At 37.6% G+C, this 21,555-nt stretch overlaps 1 protein-coding gene across 4 annotated transcripts; it reads right to left on the bottom strand.

The window, feature by feature from the left end:
• Positions 1-190: 190 nt before the first annotated feature.
• Positions 191-19,382, bottom strand: LOC131159656 (TOM1-like protein 1). 4 transcript variants are annotated; one of them, XM_058114718.1, is made up of 5 exons: positions 19,214-19,352; positions 18,740-18,829; positions 18,035-18,631; positions 17,139-17,384; positions 191-913 (listed from the first exon to the last, which is right to left on the bottom strand). In XM_058114718.1, exons 3-5 carry the CDS (start codon positions 18,554-18,556, stop codon positions 491-493), a joined length of 1,191 nt encoding a protein of 396 aa, XP_057970701.1. In that variant the 5' UTR covers positions 18,557-18,631; positions 18,740-18,829; positions 19,214-19,352; the 3' UTR covers positions 191-490. The 4 variants fall into 4 exon arrangements, with proteins under 4 accessions (XP_057970701.1, XP_057970699.1, XP_057970700.1 ...); XM_058114716.1 differs by having other exon boundaries at positions 19,010-19,298; XM_058114717.1 differs by lacking the exon at positions 18,740-18,829 and having other exon boundaries at positions 19,214-19,382.
• Positions 19,383-21,555: the final 2,173 nt, after the last annotated feature.

The raw sequence follows: 21,555 nt of genomic DNA, 5'->3' as shown, positions 1-21,555 counted from the left end.
TTCTTCAAACTTTCTAAAAGAGCACTCTACATGCAGCAGGAAAATTACCATAGCCATTAAAATGAACCTAGGAACAAGCACAAAAAAGTATCTAGTATCTACACATGACCCTCATCAGTCATCACCGTAATACCATTTCATCCAAGTACCCTCAAAATGCTGGAGACCAGAACAAGATCCACAGAGAATATGGAACAAGATCATGGCATTGGCATTGCATTAAAAATCAGATCCATACTAATTAAATATGTCCGTCGTAAATCCATTTTTATGCATCCTGGCAAGCAATTATGTGGCAAACCCAAGACAATAATTACACAAAATGTGTAGAAACAATGGTATGTGAAACTCGACAAAAGTCTCCGGTCCTGTTCATAAAGGTAGGCTTTCAGCTATAAAACGTTTGTGTTTATCAACTGCTTGACATCGACAAGGCAAAGGACTTCATTTTTTTAAAAAAATAAAATATGAAATCTTTCTGTATGGAAACTCAAAAGGAGATAAGATCATCATTTGATGGATGCTGCTTCTTTGGATCATTCCCCCCTTCAGAACTGCCTCCAGCTTTCTTGCCAAAGATCATCTCGTCAAGATCATCCATCACATCATCATTACTCCCCTTCTGAGCGCCACTCCGTGAACCAGCAGGTTTTCTAATCAATGCATCTTCTTTTCCAAGACGGGGTGATTCGTCAGGCTCAACAGCAACAGGGATCATCGCAGGTTCTGGCTCGGTGTGAGCTACAGATGGCTTGTTCAGCTCTTCATACTTGGAGAGGACTTTCTGGATCTCATCATTAACATTCAAGGCTTCAAAGAGCAGCGCCTCATTTTCTCCAGATGTCTCAATGATTCTTTGAATAGTGTATTGGGATTGGCGGCACTGCTGGACAAGTGTGGTTGCCAAGTCATCCTGCTAATAAAGATTGTTAGCAGGCAAAAAATAAAAGCATAAATAGCGAATTCGCGTATCTCATCCACACCACCCCACAAGTACAAGCAATATATATAATTTTCCCTCAGAACTCTTGAATTGAGCACGCATACTATGATAAGAGTTTAATCACATCTGAACTGTAATACGAGTCTAATAGCACTTTAATTTTTTCCTTTTTTCTTTGGGTGAGGGAGGAGAACATTCATATATTGTAACCTTCCTTAAACCATCACTGCAAATTTCAAGCACTCTAAATGTTAACAGTCTTGAGATCAAACAAATGGTCAACCTGTCACAGAGCATAGATGCGTTAAATAACCCTTCCATGGAATTCATTTGAATCAGTAAATTGAGGTAAATTAGCACCCATGATTGGTGAAAAAAATAATTTACCAAACAGATAATAAACAGAGTCAGCAATAATTGAACCCAAGACTCCTCAGCAACCACCATGCTCTGATGCCATACTAGATTCCGTCTCGCCCTTAAAATATAAAGTTGTGGACCAACAATGCATATCAAGCCCAAACAAATGGAATTAACATGATAGCAAAATGCTTCCCTCAACAACTTCAAATAGCCTTTGGAGGCTGGGTTGACAATCTTACAGTTATACTCTTAAGTAAAGGAAATAAATTCCCAAAAACCTAATGGGATGCTTGGAGTATTCTCCATAGACTATCTTGTGTGTGTGTGTGTGTGTGTGTGTGTGTGTGAGTATATGAATCCAGATATATATTACACACTTCCCATAAACACAAATACAGTCCTGCTAGATGGGGTCAACTACATGAATCTTCTTCTGCCATTCCTCATGACTTAGGGCTATTCCTTCAAAAGTTGAAGTGACATCAAATCCCTACTCCCTGTCGTGTTCCAAGTAATCATAGGTCTATCCCCTCCTCTCACTACTCACAGGAACGTTATTTGCCCTGCATTGAAAGCACCCAAACCTTCTTAACCGCCTTGATCTTATCTTGTACAGGTGCTACAGCTAATTCACTACATATATGTTCATTCCTTAATTTATATTTTAGAGTTCTACATTTAAACCATCATCTGTCCTAGCATTCTCAATTCAATCAAAATAGTTTGATGACTAAAAAGCATGTGCATTTGAACTCAATGTATGGCTGTCATCTAGCCAACAGTGCTTCTGACCACATCTGGCACCCATGCTAGCTGCACTCTTATGACTATGTCCAAAAACATGTTAACATGACATTGAATTAGGATTTGTCACTGCACAAATTAACTCATCTACAGTTGGTTTCCAAGAAGAAGCTTCCTCTATCTCACTCGCTCTCATGAGAGGAGATGACTGTTGTTTCATGGCTGTTGGAAGGAAAACCTTCAATCTCATGTTCAAAGAGGGGAGGACAAATTGCTGCACACAATGGAATATTGAAGGAATCCAGGACTTCCATTTTCCCAGACATGGAGGAGCTAAAAATGGTTCACCAAGCCTTGGTTGTCTTTCGGGAGTGAGAAGAACAAAACCTTGGCACTCATAAAGCTGAAGAAATGCACCAAACACTCTTTTCAATCTTAAAACAAACACTCATGGTAAATTCCTGATATCATCAGAAATCCTTCTTTTGGATAACAAGTATTATCAGAAGTTAATGACCAACAAGATACTATGTATGACCTTGCCTTGAGTGGATCACATGCTATGCACTTATAGCTTGTTTTATTATGTTCTTTTAGAAATTGGATTTATGCTTCATTGACTTATTTCATATCACACAAACTGAGTGTTAAGTGGTTACCACTTATCGAAATCCAACATAGAGTTCCTCAGATCATCTGTCAACGGGTGAATCAATTACTTCTTCATAATGCTAGAGATAGCTTGGTTTTCTTTTAGAAAATAGCTTGGTTTTCTTTTAGAAAATGCCCCATATGGTTGTTCCTTCCTGATTTGGTTCTTTAGATGCATACTTAGATTCATATATGAAATAAGAATAGATCTAGGAATTAGAGTCATTCAAGTAAGAATCTCCTTTCAATTATTTCAAATTGCTCGGAATCAATACAAATCAAATAGAGATAGCAAAAAAAAATAGAAATGGGGTGCTATGTGCACTCCATATCCTATATGGAATTTATATTTACATATATGAATATGAAGATATATAAAGATAGAGTGGGGGTATGCAATCAATCTTCTTCGCACTCCTCCACACATGAAGGCTAAGAGCAGGGTGGGTTACTGCTGGATAAATTCAAACTTTTTGTTTTAAAAGACGAGCCTCTCGTTCCTCAAAGACCCAAAATCTATAGAGTATCAAAACGTTAGGGGAGAGGCTCATATTGATTGCTCCCTCAGGTTTGAACCCAGTCTGTTTGAATTTGAGCCATCCTACTTTGCATATACTCACGGTCCTCTCACAAAGTAGGAGGTCCCTCAAAACAGACTCTACCTCAAGAGCCCGCTACCCCAGCTCGCATTGTCTTTACAACTAGAGACAAGCTTCAATGATTAGGAAAATTCAAAGAAGTAAGTTTGCAGAATAGTTGCTGAGGGTTGACCAACAGCATTAATGAAATTTTAAGGGGAAATAAAAAAAAAAAAGAGGAGACAATCACAAAAGAAGGGATCCTCGTCACTCAGGAAAATGCACAAAGGAACAGAATAATGGTGGCAAAGGAGGCACAAAAACACAATTGATAAAGGGTCAATTTCTAAGTATCAATATCTTGTCATAAATCCTGTCCTTCCCAAAGTTTTCTCTGATGAACCAAAAAGTATTGAAGGATAAAGGTTTGAAACCATTGATTGCATCCCAATTAGCAATCTGATATCAGAAGCAGCTTTCAGAATGGGTCCTACGCAAAGTGAAGGCTGCCAATAAGTATATCAGTGTTTCCTTTCAAGGATTTGAAGAGCAGATTTATAGTCCTTTTGAAGAAATAGAAAGGAAGAAAAGGACAGAGACAGGAAAAAGGGAACAAGTAGCAGAAGCAAAAAAAGAAAGGTGGGCCAAAACTAAACAGTCCTGGACCCGACTCCGGTGAGGTATTGTCTGCTTTGGCCCACTAGCCTCACAAATTTGTCCTATAAAAGGCGCCTCACATAGTTGGAGTCCAAGCCATCCTTATAAGCCTAAGATCTCCAGCCTAAGATCTCCCTTGTACAGATCCAATATGGGACCGTGACAGGCTCTCCCCTCTGATCTCTGACACCCTCGTCAGAGTGGCTTACACCTCTATGTAGGATCCACCCACATGATGGTACCCCCAAGGTAGCTCTGATACCAAATGTAACGGTCCTGGACCCAACTCCGGTGAGGTATTGTCCACTTTGGCCCACTGGCCTCACAAATTTATCCTATAAAAGGCATCTCACGTAGTTGGAGTCCAAACCACCCTTATAAGCCCAAGATCTCCCTAGTACTAAAAATGGAATCTTATGTTAGCTGCAACAAAATGAAAGGAGAAGAAACCAATTAAAGAGATGATATGAGGAGGAAAAAAAAGGAATTATTTGCAAAGGTGGTCTTAAATATAATAGCTTGGAATATTAGGGGTCCAAGAATAGAAGGAAATGGGCAGTCATAAAGAACTCTCTGAAAATATGGAGAGTTACTATCTGCACCAAAGAAACAAATGGATATTTGTCATTAATCAAATAATGAAGGCATAGCTTTCACAATGGTTTTCCGGCATCCAAATTAGGAAGTCGTCAAAAAGGATGTGATGAAGATCTTCGAATATATCTATACAACAGAGGATTTTGCAGGCAGAGTTGATGCAATATTGGTAGCTCTGGTTCTCAAAAGAATTCGTGCCATCAATATCAAATATTTCCAGCCTATTAGCCTTGTAGGGGGTGTCTAAAACCTCAAAAAAACTTGCTTCTAGACTGAAAAGTGAAAAGTTTATAGGGTAAGCAATTGGCATGTATCAATGTTTTTTTTAGAATGAGAGAAAATATTAGCAAAAGGGGAATAACAATTAGAAAGAAAAGCTAACAAATCTTGTTAGGTTATAAGGGGCATAAACTTTCTAATACCAGAACACCTGCCTTTAAAATCAAACAAAATACAATGACCCTGTGTTACAAACTTACAAATCCAAAGCCAAGCCTCGAAATACTCCCAAACACTACCTGAAATAGGTCATCAGATTTCATAGGAGCACTCTCAAACAAAGCAGCTTTTCTAGCCTTCCAAAATGATAACTTGATAGTAGTAGCTGAACAATTGAAGGAGAAAAACCAAACGAATCCTCTTCCCAATCTGTGAAATGTCCAGGGAGATTGAAGCCAGAAGTGCCTCTCTCATAGGGCATTCTAGTAACAACACATGCAAAGAACAAACGGTCTCTTTCCTCCATGTGATTATGACAGAAGATGCAGGAGGCAGTGTCAACTCTTACGCAAACCTGCTGTCTGTCAAGAGTGAATAATCAGTTCAAAACTGCCACCACCAGCATATGAAAGCATGGTTGGGAATATTGAGCCTGAACCAAATGACCACAAGGCTTTTCTCTCTAATATGCTCCCAAGCAGAGGTGAATGAGAGAGAACATGAGGGGGCAGCAACCATAAAACTGAACCATTTTCACAGGTATTTGGCCAATGCCAATGCCCATCTTTTATAATGCTTGAAACTTAGCATCAACTGGAATCCCAAGATCAGCTTCTATCAAGGGAGCAAAACATACATCAAAAGGGCTTAAGGGGTGCCAGTTATTATAGAATAAAATTAGGCCTCTCATCACCAATGAGATACACGAAGCAACAGAAAACAGCATCACTCGCAGTTTCTTCCATATCCAACAGGATTTTGGGAAGGCTTTACTGCCCAAATGCTCTTGTTCTTCAATTTGTAAAAGTGAATCCAAGAGACGCATAAGAAACTTCCAGAAGAGCAAATGAACCATAGCAGTTTAACATCTGAAACAAGTTTGACACTCAACCCACTTTTAGAAAAGGGATTACAGATTTTAGTCCAGCTTACCTTGCAGCCTTGAGAGTGCCAATCATTGCCTTTAAAAAGAAAGTAGTTAAGCTCTTTTTCAATACTTTTAATAACTGCAATCGGGAGTTTTAAGGCTGAGCTCCAGTAGCATTGAATAATCAGAACAGACCTTATTAATTGCAATCTTTCCTACACTTTGATTTTTCTCTGATCTTGCATTAATTAAATTTTTTGTTATAAAAAAAAAAAAAATCTTTCAACATGAGAGAGGTGCTTGTGGTCAAGTTGTAGATTCTAGAACTGATTGATGATGTGGAAATAATTCACTGCCATGACAATATTATCTTAAATGAAGCTCGAAACACTTGGTGATTTTTCATTTGTCCTTATTAAACGGGATCTCATAGCAATACATAGCACATTTTAATTGGCCTTCTATGTTTTCCTTCTTGAACCCATTTGGTTTGACTTGTCACTTTTTGATTGGCTCAAAAAAAATTTTTATTCCAACAAAGGGATTGACAGGAGGTACTTGCTAACACTATGGGATGCAATCTGTGTTCACTTCCTATGGTGTAATATGGGAATCCATTGTTAAGAAATTCAAGAAAAATTAACTGTATGGCAGAGGATGACAAACTCTGGAAGTACCATGGCTGATCTAACCATGCATTTCATAGGCCCCTTTCCCATCTCTGTTTAATGGTAAAGAGACTGGAAGGCATTGAGTAGAGATTCTTATTGAGTTAATTTGGGGATGAGTTCATGTACCACTTGATCAACTGAAAGGGGCTAAATTACCTCAAAACTTGGAGACCTTGGCATTAAATCTCTCAATAGTTTCAACAAATCCCTCCTCAATAAATGGATTTAGCGCTTCGTGTGAAAAGGAAAGCCCGTAAAGGAAGGTTCCTGCTTCCAAATATGGCACTTTGGGTCATGAAAGATGTTAGGGAGACTTATGGTGTAAGAGTGGAGGTGGATAAGGAAAGGGTGGGATGAAATCTGGCAACATGTGACTCTTGTTGATGGAAAAAGAGATTCTGCACTCTGGTTGCAAATACTATCACTTGAGTAAATGACACAGTGATTTGGAACATAAATTTCTGAAGGCAGCCTCAGGATTGGAAACTTCAACTCCTCTATGAATTTTTAATAATCTCTATGAGATAAAGGGTTGACAAATTTAGGGAGCACAGAAAAATTTGAAAGCAACAGTGGATGGCAAAGTCAGCTTGAAACCCTTCTGTGATGAAATAATAAAGCAGGTCAGAGCTTCATCAAGGGGCAGCTTTCCTTGGAAAGAAATATGGAAAGTATGAGGTACAGAAAAAGTTGCTCTTGTTACTAGCTGAGAGAAGATCTTTATCATCAATAATATGCAAAAGAGAGGGAAAAGTGGAAAACTCTGATTAAAAGGTGCTTTTATGCAAAGAGGATGGAGCATCTGCCCGCCATCTCCTATTTTGTTGTTCTCAGACCAAGGAACTCTGGAAACAGTTCTTTCATTTTTGGGCCTGTCTTGGGTGGGAGCTAAAACAGTTGCTCCAGAATTGTGGGCTTGGTCAGGGCTTAGAGCGTGCACCGCACAGAAACAAGAAAACCTGCATAGCTGCTCCCTTCACTGCTTTTTGGATTGTCTGGACTGAGAGAATAGAAGAGCTTTTGAAGGGAAGGAAACCTCTTTTGGTCAGCTCAAGATGGTTACAAAGCCTAACATTCTGGTATGCAATGAAAAAACCTGCTTTTCTTGACCTTAATGATTTTTTGAATTGTAGTTGAAATGTCTTGGGTTGGCACTCCCTAGGTACCCCTTCTATTGAAATTCTCTCTTTGACTGATAAAAAAAAAAAGGCTATGTCCAAAAACACTCACTGTTTCTGTCATTCTGCGAATCAGTAGAATTACGGTGGTCCATGAACAATGTGAAGTAGCTAATGGCCATACTATATATCATTTATATCATTCAGGAAATGGACCATTTATAGTTGCTCAACTTGCTACTGATATTGGTCTGTAAAGCTGCTTAGGCAGTTAAAAGCTTACAGTTAGCCAAATGGTTTATCTTGGTAAAGACCAACTCTTGACAACAGGTGCTTCCTGGTCATTCATGGCCAATCATAATTAATTTTCTTAATGGGCTTAATTCAATCATGATCTCTTTCACACTGTCAAAAACCTGAGGAAAATTTATTAGCACTATCAAGAGCACCAAGAACATGATAGATTGTCTGCGCTGCCTGCCTTTCAACCAAATGCACCAATCCAAGCTCTAATCAAAGGGACATTAGATTAGAAGTAATTGCTCATATTCTATTACGGCTAAACAAAAGCTTTATATTCTTCAGCTGTTGTAAACAAAGGGAAAAGTCCTTGCAATGCTCAAGAGATATAAGACCTAATAAGACTAAGCAGAGAAGAATAACACTTCCAGAAAGAGGAGCAAGTGTTCCTGTCAGTCTAGTTTGAGGACAGTTTCAGCTGGGTATGTGTCACACTATAGCATCTCAGGTCATTAAGACCACATTTTGGACCTTTGATTTTATATATACATACATATGTACGTACATATACATATATATGATAATACATGTTATTATAAAATATTAAAAATGTGAAGTAACAAGTACTAAATGACGGACACTATTTTTTTAATAGAAAAAAAGGATTTTATTAAGAAGAAGAAGTTTGACAAGAAGCATAAGTAATCCTCCTTAAAAGGAACAAAACAAAATCAAAATAAATCAAAACAGCACAGCCAACCAATCATGCTGTAAAAAGCAGAAAATGGAAAAAAAAATTCACACCCAGCTGCAAAACCCCACAAGGAGGCCAAATAATAAATCCTATCCCAAAGCATAACTGACGACACCTTCTTCCCTGTTAAAAAATGAGCACTACCAACCAAATCCCCCACAAAACTGCAAAAATTGCACATCTACACAAAGGCTGAAGCATCCTTGCCAAATCCTGAAAAATGGATGGTCAACAAATCTTCCACTGACTCCGGACAAATCCAATTCTCTCCAAATAAACCAAAAAAGGATTGTTCCACAACCTCCAAAAAAAGGAGCAATGAAGAAAAAAATGAAAAGAAGGTTCTGAATTTTGAAAACAGAGAGAACAATCATCCAGAGATAAAGCCTTAAAAGGCCTCCTACTCTGCAGCAGATTGCTAGTTTTAACTCTATTAGAACAACCAACCAAAAAAGAGCCTTAATCTTAGAGGGGACTTTAGCCTTCCAAATGAATCCATGAAGTGGGAAAGACAAGCTTTTATTGGTTAAATGCTCAAAAAAAGATTTACAAGAATACTCCCCAGAAGAATCAAGAATTCAAGAATGATAGTCTCTCCTTTGGGAAAGGAACCTATCATCCAACAAACTTAATGAAGCAAACTCCAAAACCTCCCTATCATTTAGATCCCTATGAAAATGGAAATCCCAATAGAAACCAGCCCCATTAGAAATAAAGAAAGAAGAAATTGATTCATTGTGCAAAGAGGACAATGAAAACAAACTGGGAAAAGATGAACAAAGCTAAGAACCCCCCCCCCCAACCCAAATGTCTTCCCAAAACCGAACATGATACCCATTCCCCATAATAAAATGTGTATAAGGAATAAAATGAGGATATAACTATGAAATGTCCTTCCAAGGACTGTCAAAAGAACATCTCAAACCCGAATTAGCATCCCATCATTATCCTGCAAGCCAAATTTACTCTGAATAATTTTATGCCAAAGGGAAGACTCCTCTAAGGGAAATTGCCACAAACCATTTACCCATTAAAACAATGTTCTCAGATAACAGCTTTCCAGGACCAAACACCCCTCCTTTTTAGACCTACAGACAACCTCTAAACTAACCAAATAATATTTATTCTCCCGCACCCCGAACAAGAGAAAATCTCACATGATCTTCTCAATACTATTGTACTGGCTATCCTCACAGGCAATCTAAAGATTGACAAGAAATATAGAGGAATACTAGAAAGGCAAGCCTGAATGAGTGCAAAACAACAAACACCAATTTAAATCATGTAGTTTATTTCAAATGTGTCAAAGCAAAAAAAGTTTGTATCCCCCATTCTCCCCACAACACACAAGGGGATTGTTGCTAGTCCAACAAGCTTAACCCAATGGAAACAGGCTAACCATATATAACGAGCACGCCAATGCTCACTTCCCTCACGTGCCAGATCACCTGCTCACATTGTAAGAACCCGACCCGTGATATGTGGAATAAATAAATAAGAAAGGGGTAAAACAGTAAATTGAGCAGGCCTCGTCGACGAAGGCCCTTCTGTTGCTCGGCAATGAAATGCAGAGGCTCGTCGACGAGGAGAAGCCGAGAGGTTTCGGGAAAATCGGAAATCTCGGGCTCGTCAACGAGGCCACAGCTACTTCGACAAACTCCCTTTGTTGACTTGTCGACGAAGACGCCGCCTCGTCGACGAGGTTGGCCAAGTCAAAGGTGCTATAAATATCAGTTGAGTTGCTTAGAAGCTAAGATATCCAAATTTCTCTCTCTCTCTCTGAGAACTCGAAGCCACACTCTTTCTCTCTCTCTAGATTTCTTCGTCGTTCGTCGTTAGAATCGACCATCTGACGTTACTACGAGGATCAGAGAAGGATTCTCTTCTTGATTTGTGGAACGGATCTTCGTTTCGAGGATTTCCGGGTTTTGACCCAAAATCGAGGTAAGGCTCGATTTTCATTTCCGTTTTGGAAGATATGTAGAGAATGGAATTGTAAGTATGTATTGTACTATGATTTATAGGTTTTGGAAACTCGATTCGCTGTTTAAGAGTCATAGAGTTCGGGTTTGGATTTTCGGGGAAAGGTAAGGGGATTCTGTTTATATCGGTTATTTTCGAAATCGGATCCGATAGAATTGTGGTTCACGGTCTTGTATGTGTTTTGACTACTTATTTGGGGAAATCTAATGGGTGAAAATTATAGGGTTTTTATATTATAGTTTTGGGAAAAAGAGGGCATTGGGTTGCATCTCTGGTTTCGTTGGAAAACCGTAGATATATTGTGTTATATATTGTGTTATGGAGATGGTCGTGCCTTGACTTGTTTAAAATGTATTTTGAAAAGCATGATTTTTGAGATTACCAAATAAGTGTGGAATGTACTGTTATATGAATATGCATAAGTTGTGATTTGCTGAAATGAGATATAGGAACGTGTGTTCCGAAGTTGTGAAAGAGTGTCCGGCTCTATATCTGAGGACATGAAATATCGCCTGCTAGTGGCAAGAGTGTCCGGCTCTATATCCGAGGACGTGAAATATCGTCTCTTACCGGTTGATCACCGAAGGGTGTGGATCCACCAGATGTACCAGTACAATGTCATGGGAGCCTGGGGCTACGCCATGTGCCGGGGATGCCGTGTAATGAGAGTCGGCTTCACGCCGAAGGGTGTGACGACACCGGGTTACTTGATCTTGTGTGTGTTGAGTACTGTTTTGTGGAAATTCTGGAACTGAACTGTGCATATCTTATATGTCATGATAACACTCATATGTCACAAACCGATATAACCTGATTCTTCCTTACTGAGAGGTGTCTCACCCCTATCATACATACATCTTTTTAGATCCTTTGAGAAACCAGAACTAGCATCCTTGTGTTGGGAGCGTGATGGTCGGTTTACTGCGTAGGGTACTAGTGTAAGTACTTGGACTGTAACAGGGTTGTCGTTTTGGGTATTGCGGGCACCCTAGGTTATGTTTTGTATTATGGAGCTTAAACTCTATTGGTATAGACTCTCGTATGGTACTGTGTATGTATAGAATGAACTTTTCCGCTACATATATGTGCATAGGGTGTACGGGAACCCCACGGGGTCAGACCCTCATTCACTATCGTATCATTTGTGTTTTGTATGATACAAGGACATAGGTTACTACATCAAACCCTGGGTCCCATTGTTGGGTTCGGGGAGTGACACACATGCTAGGCCCACCAGCACACGCAAGTGGAAGCGGAAGTCCAAAAATCAACACAAAGGGCCAAATCTAACACAAGTTTAGGGGCAATTTGGTATCAATGTCAAAAATTACAAACAAATGAAAGTTAAAAATTAGAAACACAAACTAAAAGCCAAAAACCACGTCAATATTTCCAAAAACTGTATTTAAAATTCACATGGTTATTTTATTTTTTATTTTTTTATAGCAACATTGTCATTTTATTTTAATTTTTTAAGAACAACATTATGCATAAAGTGAATGATTCATTAAAGTTAATTCTGAACACTAAAGTATTGTGGCTACGTTGCCAAAATAATTGAAATTTATATATCCTGTTTTCTTTTCTAATTTTTTGCGAAAATAGCAACATAAACAAATTCATTGCCATACTCCAATTCCTCATTGTACAACAGAGAAATGGAAAACAAGAATGATGCCAAAACCCCTCATCTTTAGAAGTGGTGTGTGAAGAGTTTAAACTGTGACCTAACAACCAATCTTTGACAACATGTTAGTTTATTGCCAGTCCCAAAAGCTTAAGCCATTAGGAGTTAGGCCCCACAATGTATTTCCAGCCATCAAATAATTGCCCTCACATGCAACCTATCTCATACATGGAGAGGTGTACAAAATGGATTTGGACAAGCTTAAGCTAATAGGACAAAAGCTAACAATGTAAATCAAGCACACATAGTCTTAACACCTTCCTCAACGCAATTTGATATTGTCAACAAAATATATCAATGTATATGAGAGCCAAGGGTGTAAATAGCTTGTGTGGCTCCGTAAGTTTGACATTCGCATACTTGTAGAGTGTGGTGTGTTTGAGTAAACAATAGAGAAGTGCCCCACTTCAACCATGTTAGAAAAGCCTACTAGCATATAACTCTGGGACTATCCCCTGCCTTACAAGCTTAGCATTTTACAGCACATCTAGATCATATAACGGAATAGGATAAGAATGGAATCAAAAAAACAATTGAATGAAGAATGTGTAATAATCAAGTAACAAATTTGATTCCGTTCCTATGCATCAAACATATAGTGACAGTGGTAAAAAAAAGCTAGGGGAAGTGAAACCAACAAGGAGAAGTCAGAAGGAATCCATAAGGAAAGAAGGCCATCTTGGAGGAAAGGTGCTCCAAAAAATTGAATAGAGAGTGCTCTAACAATGATAAAAAAATGGGAGATTCAAAGCTCAGGAGCTCGCATGTAGTGGAAGTGCATTCTAAGGCTCACAAAGCTTGGAACTATACTCGCCTGTTATGTTATTATCTACTTTTAGTAATTGGCTATAATTTTATATGGCATATGATTATTTTTTATAGAAAGCTATTATGGTTGCTTTTGTTTACTTGATTACCAAATCTAGACAGGCATAAGCGCTGGCATTTTAGCAATAAAAGATGTGAATGGTATATTTTAGATAGCATGATGGATAGATCTGTGCATGCAAAATAGTGTTAGTCTTTACGAAAATGCAAACAGGAATTTCATAACCTATTTTGTTGAGTACTGCTGTCTGTAGAGTTTTATCTACAAGTAGCAGTTGGGTGTTAATCAAAAGAGGATATAAAACATTTAAGATAATGTGTGTCATGGATACAAGAGGCATTTTGTTTACTCGTTTATATGATTCTATGCTATGGCTTGAAAGGTTAAAATATGAGTAAACAATTTGTCAACTTTATTGGCATCTTTATGGCATTAATCCTGGATGGATTGGCCATGAAGGAGTAATAATGGACCTCACGTAGTATAAGGTCCACTTAGCCCTAACTCGGAGCTATTCTCTTCCCTTGTCTTGTTAGTCCACTTCCACTTCATCCAATCTAAGGCCTCGTATTTCCTTCTTTTTCTCACATTAGGGTCTCCCAAGATCCTCCTCCTTCCTCACTAGTTCTAATTCCTGACCAGCTCATTATGGACTAAGGGAGCCAAAGCCCATTTTACCCCATCATGCTAAAAGAAAAAAATAAAAAACAATTTAAAAAGGTCACTAGTAGTCAAAAGCTATTCCAATATTTAATAGTATCCACATCCAATTCGTCTATAGATATCGAGGGTATGGAAAATACAAATGATCACATTGTTAGTTTATATACATCAAAAAAATGGAGAATTCAATCATTACCATATCACAACAGGCACCAAATCAAAAGCCTCCAATCAAATGGTCAAGGTGAAAAATTGGAACAACATACAACAACAACACTACAACCTTTAAGTCTTGGTACATAATGGAAGAACATAAATTTATATGTTGCAAGTTTATAGCATTTCAAGTGAATATCAGGCAATTTCATGTCCAAATTGACAAAAAGTAGTTTGTAATACCCTCGCCAAAATTCTGAAAACCCCTCCATCCAACCAAAAACCGACAACCCTTCAACAAACCACAACAGCCTCTTCCAATAACCTAACCCATCTATTACAAACGGAAGTTCTTCTCAACCATGAGCAAAGATGAACTCCCCTCGCCCTTGTTCAAACACAAATCGAAGGGTTTTCCTTCGATCTGAATCATTTGGCTCATCATCACCTAAACCAATCTTCATTATGAACGCACAAGAGGGGGAGAGGAACTATTTCACAAAAGGGGGAGATAGATACGGATAGGACCATCACTCCCTATACTAACTTATTAACCCTCTCCCGTCTAGAATGACCCAGCCTAGCCCACCCATTTTGTTGCACCCAGGTGGTATAATTGCAATGTGTCACTTGTAGGGGGTACCCCAGTGAATACTTGGTAAGGATTAATATCATATAGATATGACAAGTTTTACGTTGATTGTCAGCTACCTAATGCAACCCTACTCCTTCATTCAAGCTTAGTACTGTCTGTGTAAAAACATGTGGGCAACTAGTGCTTCACAAGCGAAGTGCATGTATTTACAGATGATTAATTGATTAAATTTAGTTTAAAAAATTTCTATAGCTTTGTATTGAAACTTTTAAAAGAATCATGTGTATATATTTCTAGTTTTGAAAATCCATGGTAGAAAAATATCTAGTGCAAAAACTGAAATGTATAAGGTGTGTATGTTCTAACTTGAAAACGGAGTGAGTTGAGTTGTTCTTGAAGGAAGAAAGTTGTTAAAAAAAATGCAAATGTTTAACTTGCAGTTATAATGCTCTTGAAGTCAGAAAGTTTAATTCACAAGTCAATTTAAATTTCCACATAAACCAAAGTAGTACTGTTTTCAAAAATTTCAATACATGTTAAAGTAGAATCCCGCACACCCTACTCTTAAGTAATATACATGTTCCCTAACTTGCGTTCACTTTACAATTATCTAACAAACACCCTAGAACCATATCTGATCCATGCATACATATCAATCACCCAACAAGGGTCTCAAAGAATCAATTTCGTTTTACGCCCGAGAGATCGAATAATGAAAGCTATCTATCGTTTAAGAAGATTCATGAGAAAGTTTAGGAAAAGAAGAGGGACTTGTATAAGGTTTTTATTGACCTAGAGAAAGACTATGATAGGTACCTAGGGAAGTTCTTTGGTGGGTTTTAGAAAAGAAAGGAGTATGTAGTAGATACACTAAGGTCATTAAGGATATTGTATGATAGAGTAATGACTAGTGTTAACATTGTAGGAGAAGAGTCTAGAGAATTTCCAATCACAATAATTATACAACAAGGTTCTACTTTGAGTCTTTATCTTTTCACCTTAGCGATTAATGAACTCACTAGGAAAATTCAAAGCGAGATCCCATGGTGTATGTTGCTTGCGGATGATATTGTCTTGATTGATGAAAGTAGGAATGGAGTAGAATCTAAGTTAGAACTATGCAGAACAACTTTAAAATCTAGAGGTTTTAGGATAAGTAGAAATAAGAAAGAATATATGAAGTGTAATTTCAACTGCATAAGGAGATATATTGGAGATAAAATTAAACTTGATAATCAAGAAATTAATAGCACCAGTAGATTTCCATACCTTGGATCTTTTATGCAAGAAAAAGGAGAAATTGAAGATGATGTAATACATATAGTTAAAACAGGTTGGGTAAAATGGGGTGCTTTGAGAATGTTGGGAAATCATAGAATACCCTTAAAATTAAAAGAAAAGTTTTATAAGACGGCTATGAGACCAACCGTACTTTATGGATCAAAATGTTAGGCAACTAGGAAACAACATATCCAAAAAGTAAAAGTTGTCAAAATGTAAATGTTAAGTTGAATGAGTGGTATAACATTAAAGGATAAATTAAGAAACAATCATAATCACAATAAGTTAGGCATAGCATCGGTACAAGATAAGCTAAGGGAAGGGTAGGCTAGATGGTTTGAGCATTTAAAACACAAGCCAAGCAATGCACACGCGAGAAAGAATGAGCCAGTTATTGTTACTATAATTAGAGGGGGTGGGCGTAGACCTAAATTAACATGGAATGAGATAGAGAGGAAGGATTTAATAGCTCTTTAGATAGATGAGAAAAATGTCCTTGATCATGTGAATTTGTATAAAAGAATTCATGTAGCCAATCTCACTTAGTGGGACTTAAGGCTTGTTGTTGTAGTTGTTGTTGTTGTTGTACATTACAACTACTATATAAAATGCAAAGGGAGTTCATCAATCTGATTAGAGTTAGGCACCGCACAAACGTAAATAAATAACTATGATATATTATTGGTAAATTACACAACATGTCCTAAGTTTCATCAAATTGCACTTCACTTCATGAAGCTTTAATTGTAACAATCTGATCCTTGGAGTTTCATATTTAGGCTAGTTCAAGTCTATGTTCAAGGATCTCATCAGAATTGAAATTTTTCAAGGATCAAACAATTACAACTAAAACTTCATGGGATTAAATGCAATGCAATGAAATTTCAAGGACTTAAGATATAATTTGCCCCATTTTAAAAATTCAAACTATTAATTGATCAGTACAGGACACTGCTGTGTGCTGATCCTATTTTTCACATCACAAGATCCTACGTAACAAGAATGCGGCTCATGCTTCTCAAGCCACTCACATGGTCGAAGCAGGCAATCCATTTTCCAATTAATCAAAACAACATGATGATCCAAAATGGTTTCGTCAGTTAATATTTTGGAATATTTCTCTGGCCAAAGCTGGACCCAACAAAAGGTCTAAATAAGGAAGGTATAATGTATTTTTAGATACAAGAAATTCAAAACAAAGCGACCAGGTGATCAGTCATGTGTAGGTCTTAGATGATCACAAATTTAATATCAAACTAGAATCAGGACATCCACATAAACACAAATAGAAAAATGGTGATCGATGAAAGGAACAAAAATACCTTCAGAACATCTTGTTGGGGTGAAGAAGATATAACTGTGGTAAGAAGTTCAACGCTGTTTCGTGCCACATCAAATGCTTCCTTTGTTTGCTCGGCTGAAAAGCTTTGTATGGGAATATCACGATGCGTTTCCTGAGCAAGACTAACATTCAGTTCTGAAGCCGTAATTGAACGAGGAGGGGTAAATATAGGTGCCAGACTCTCATTATCGCGACCAGGGAACCGAACACCCCTGGACTTTAAACTCTGAAAAACAGGGACATGTTAGAGAAATTTAACATACAAAATCTCCAAATATTCTTGCCCAAAAAACACATAGTTTTCTTTCCTATATTAAGCCCACAACATGCATTTGGGTTGTGCACATTGACTTTCTAAGGATCAATTTGATAAGAAATAGTTCATAAAAGACTCTGGGAAAAAAGAAAATCTGTTTTAAGGATTCATAATCCATTTATCTCAATCACTGGAAAAAGAGAAAATTATCAAGTCTTCAGTATTTGTTCCAGGGAAAAAAAAGCCTAAGATAGAAAAATGTTGAACTTTTTCATTATTTTTTTCCTCATTGGTTTAAATATCAAACGAATGCACAGAAAATTATACTTTCACACAAACAAATTCAAACTTATACCATTCCAAAAGAACCTTCTTCATACAAAGAAAAGGGTAGTAACTTGTTCCTTAGTTGACAGTATATTTATTAATATTTTTCTTTTTTTTGGGGGGGGGGGGGGGGTGGGGGGTTAATTATCTTACAATTTGAGCAGCTCAAAATTCATACTTTTCAAGCTTTTCTGATCATCAGAATCCACCACAGTGCAGAGTCTGCAGACCAACAAGGGAACAAATTCTTTTCAAAAAGCAAAAAATAAGGCCCAATTTGGTTATCAATATACCTTGTATGTTTCTTCATAAACAGGCAAATACCGAAGTTCATTAGCAGACTCGCCCCATGCTTCAATTAAGACCAAAGCCTTGTTGCGATTATTGACCACAGTCTGCGGATCATCAATCAGCTTCACCATCTCATCAAGCACCCGCTCAGCAGCCACCTCTGAGAATGCTTTTTCACAATTCTTGACAACAGTTTCAAGCAACACCAAAGCCAAATACTGCACCCTGGGGTTGTTCTTAATCATGATCCGCCTCTTGATACCTCGGAGTAGTTCAATACTACTGATCTTGTCAGTGTTGATCATGTCACACAGTTCAAGGTTCAAGGCCCAATCAGGCTCGTCGAGGGTCTCTGCAGTGGCATCGTCAACAAGCTTGTCAACTTGGTTCGGCCCTTGGAAGAGCTCCTTCATTTTGAAGCTCATAGAGGTCATGCCTGCACTCATCTTTCGCCCCACCTCGGCCCCTCCAATCTTCAAGCGCTCACCAAAAGCGCTCACTTTCTCCATCAAATTGTCACTCATCTTTCACAGCCCTTTCAAAACCCTAACAACTTAACCTCCAAACCCTTCAAAACCTCAAATTCCCAAAGCCTCGCCCTGAAAATAACAAAAACCTTAAAATTTTAGAAAGAAAAATACAAAAACTAGCCTATTGTTTGCTGATAAAATGCTAGAAAATGAAACAAAAGCACGTGCGAATTCAACCTAAAACATGACACTATAAATTTTCCTCTTCCATTGTGTTCCGATTCTTTTCCCGTATTTTTCGAGCAACCAAACAGGAAATTGCGACAACTAATCAGATCACAAAAAAGTTTAGAAATAGAGTCACTGATGAACAAAATTCTTATACAGAAACCAGAAAAAAAAAAAAAAAAAAAATCCGTAATGATGATCCGTGCAGTTGCTGAGGAACCGAAAGCAAAAAAATAAATAATTAAAGACACAATAATTCAACTCCTTGCATTAGCTGACCTCAGTTTATTCACCTCCCTACTCCGTATTCGAAAATTGAGACAGTGAGACACCACGGAACAAAACGTGAGACTCAAAGAGCCATCATTTTCTTTCCTTTTCCCGACTTCTCACAGCAACCAAACCGATCGTGCGAAAAGCAATACAGGATTTCGTGAATTTGAATGAAGTAGAAAATGCAAGAGAGAGAGAGAGAGAGAGTACCTTTGAATTGAAGGCGAGGAGCTTGGAGGAGTCGTATGCGCGTGGAGACGCGTATGGTGACGAAGAAGAAGACTTAGCAAATGCTCTGACGACCTCCTTCGAGTTTCAGACTTTTTTTCAGTCCTTCACGGCCTCACCTAAGTCACCTCCGCTTTCAGTTCAACTTTTCATTAGAGCCCACGGCCCGCGGCCCATTCAAACTTCTCACCTGGTGGGCTGGACCGCCTTCCCCAACACATTGATTTGAATATGAATTGTTATCATTGTTCTCTTTCTTGTTGTGGGCCTAGTCATAAGGCCTACAATGCAAAAGGTAGGCTTTTTCTCTACCAAAATGGGACATTAGCATCTAAAGAATCCTTTCGAGTTCGTCTATATCTATTTATTTTTCTAATGCACAAATGTGTGTGTTTGATTTATAAAACTATATTATATTTGTTACGATAATATTTATACTTTGTATTTAATTTTAACACCCCGTTAGATAAACTATTCTTTTAAAAGAAAAAAAAAATGCACATTATTCTCTCTCTCTCTCTCTCTCTCTCTCTCTCTCTCTCTCTCTCTCTCTCTCTCTCTCTCTCTCTCTCTCTCTCTATGTGTGTGTATGTTTGTCTGTCTGTGTTTATGTCATATCCAACAAAGCAAACATCAATTCATTCAAGTGAAATTTGACGATGATCGACAATGAAGACCTCTCACGATGGTTGTTTTTGTCTCTTCATCTTGAAGTAGGATCATATGAAAGTTGCAATTGTGATTGCACTAACTTCCTCTGTTGTTATGTTCTTTGATAGCTGACATTTTGTAGCTAATTCGTAACTTGGAGTCATTTGTCAAGGTTGAAGACAAGGGAGTGAGGGCAGAGGAGAAGTTGAAGAGGGAGTCATAAATGGTGGCAATAGAGAAGTTTAGGCGATGGGCTCCTTTTGTCGAATAAGAGAATAGGTCTACGAAGGACAATCACCCCTGCTCTTGTTATACAACAATATTTTTGTTCTTTTTTCTTTTTGTTATGGAGACTACTTAGTTTAGAATTGGCCAGCTTTGTACCATATACATGGACTAGGTCTCCCCTTCTTGGCTAGTACTATATCACTTATGTGTTGTACCAAATATACGCTAAGGGTCCTTACCCTAACCTAAACACCAAACCAAATGCACTATGAAACGGTTAGCCGTGTTTGTTTTTTGTGTTTAGCTAGCTATTTACAGACAACTAACCAAGGTGTATCAAGTAAATTTGCAAAGAAAATGCTTTAAACTTGGGTTGAATTGTTTCTCGTTGTCTATTAGCCTAATGTTTATGGGTAGTCCTAAAAGGCATATTATGATTGTTTCCATTTGAAATTTTGCTTATTAAGACTAAAGTGTTGCTAATAGGCATTACATCTCTTTGTAAAAATGTGTTTCAACCTACTAAAGCATGGCTAGTTGTATCCTTGTTAAAAAGCGTTGCAAGTGATCATGCTACTTCCAAGTGATTTTTGTGCTGACCTTTACGCACTTTTTAACACAACGGTCTTCTACAAATGAAATATATTAAGGGAAGGTTAAGTGTGAAATACTTTTTAGTCACATCCTTCTTGTGAATATCACATTGATCTTTGTACTATCCTCTTAATACTATTTAAACCTAAATTGTGAGTTCCCTTATTAAGTCATGTTAAAAAAAAAAAGTTAACAACTTGACACATTTGCACATCCTTTCGTTTTATCCTTTTGCATGAATAACCTTATGAAGCAATGGCCTCCCTCTTCCCCTACTATTATATATTGTTGTTATTGTCATGTCATAAGCCTGCACGGTGACCCTTTGTTGAATAAGGGCTTTTATTTGTTGTATAATTATCAAAGTGACACATATCTTCGGCAACATGCCCATAATTTGAGTGGGTAATCTAGAGTCAAGCCACAGGGGTTCAAGCAAGTCCTCTCACACATGCATCAACATATGTTACTTCGATGTGTTTTTATGAGGTAAAACATACAAAGTACATTGTTCAGAATCCTTTTTTTTTCTTCTTACATGATATTTTTGGTGCTACGATATCCATCCATAAGCTCAAAGAGTCATATAATGGCTTTGAGAGATTATTAAAATGGGAAAAACACAAGTTGAATTGTAGAATGTTGTACACAAATGCAACCACTATTATTTCATAGTCTAAATTATGAACTCTTAAGGTTTGTTTGGTATCATTGTTGGTTTTTGTTTTTTGTTTCTATTTCTCCACAGTGAATAAACAGATTATAAAAATGCGTTTGTTTATATTGTCAATATTTTGTTTCTATTACTAGTCTTTAACTATTTGCCAAAACAACTGAAAACCATACTTGCT

The sequence above is a fragment of the Malania oleifera genome, chromosome 7 (assembly GCF_029873635.1).
Source record: "Malania oleifera isolate guangnan ecotype guangnan chromosome 7, ASM2987363v1, whole genome shotgun sequence".
In the NCBI taxonomy this organism is placed as follows: domain Eukaryota; kingdom Viridiplantae; phylum Streptophyta; class Magnoliopsida; order Santalales; family Ximeniaceae; genus Malania; species Malania oleifera.
This window is presented reverse-complemented; position numbering and strand designations above follow the sequence as displayed.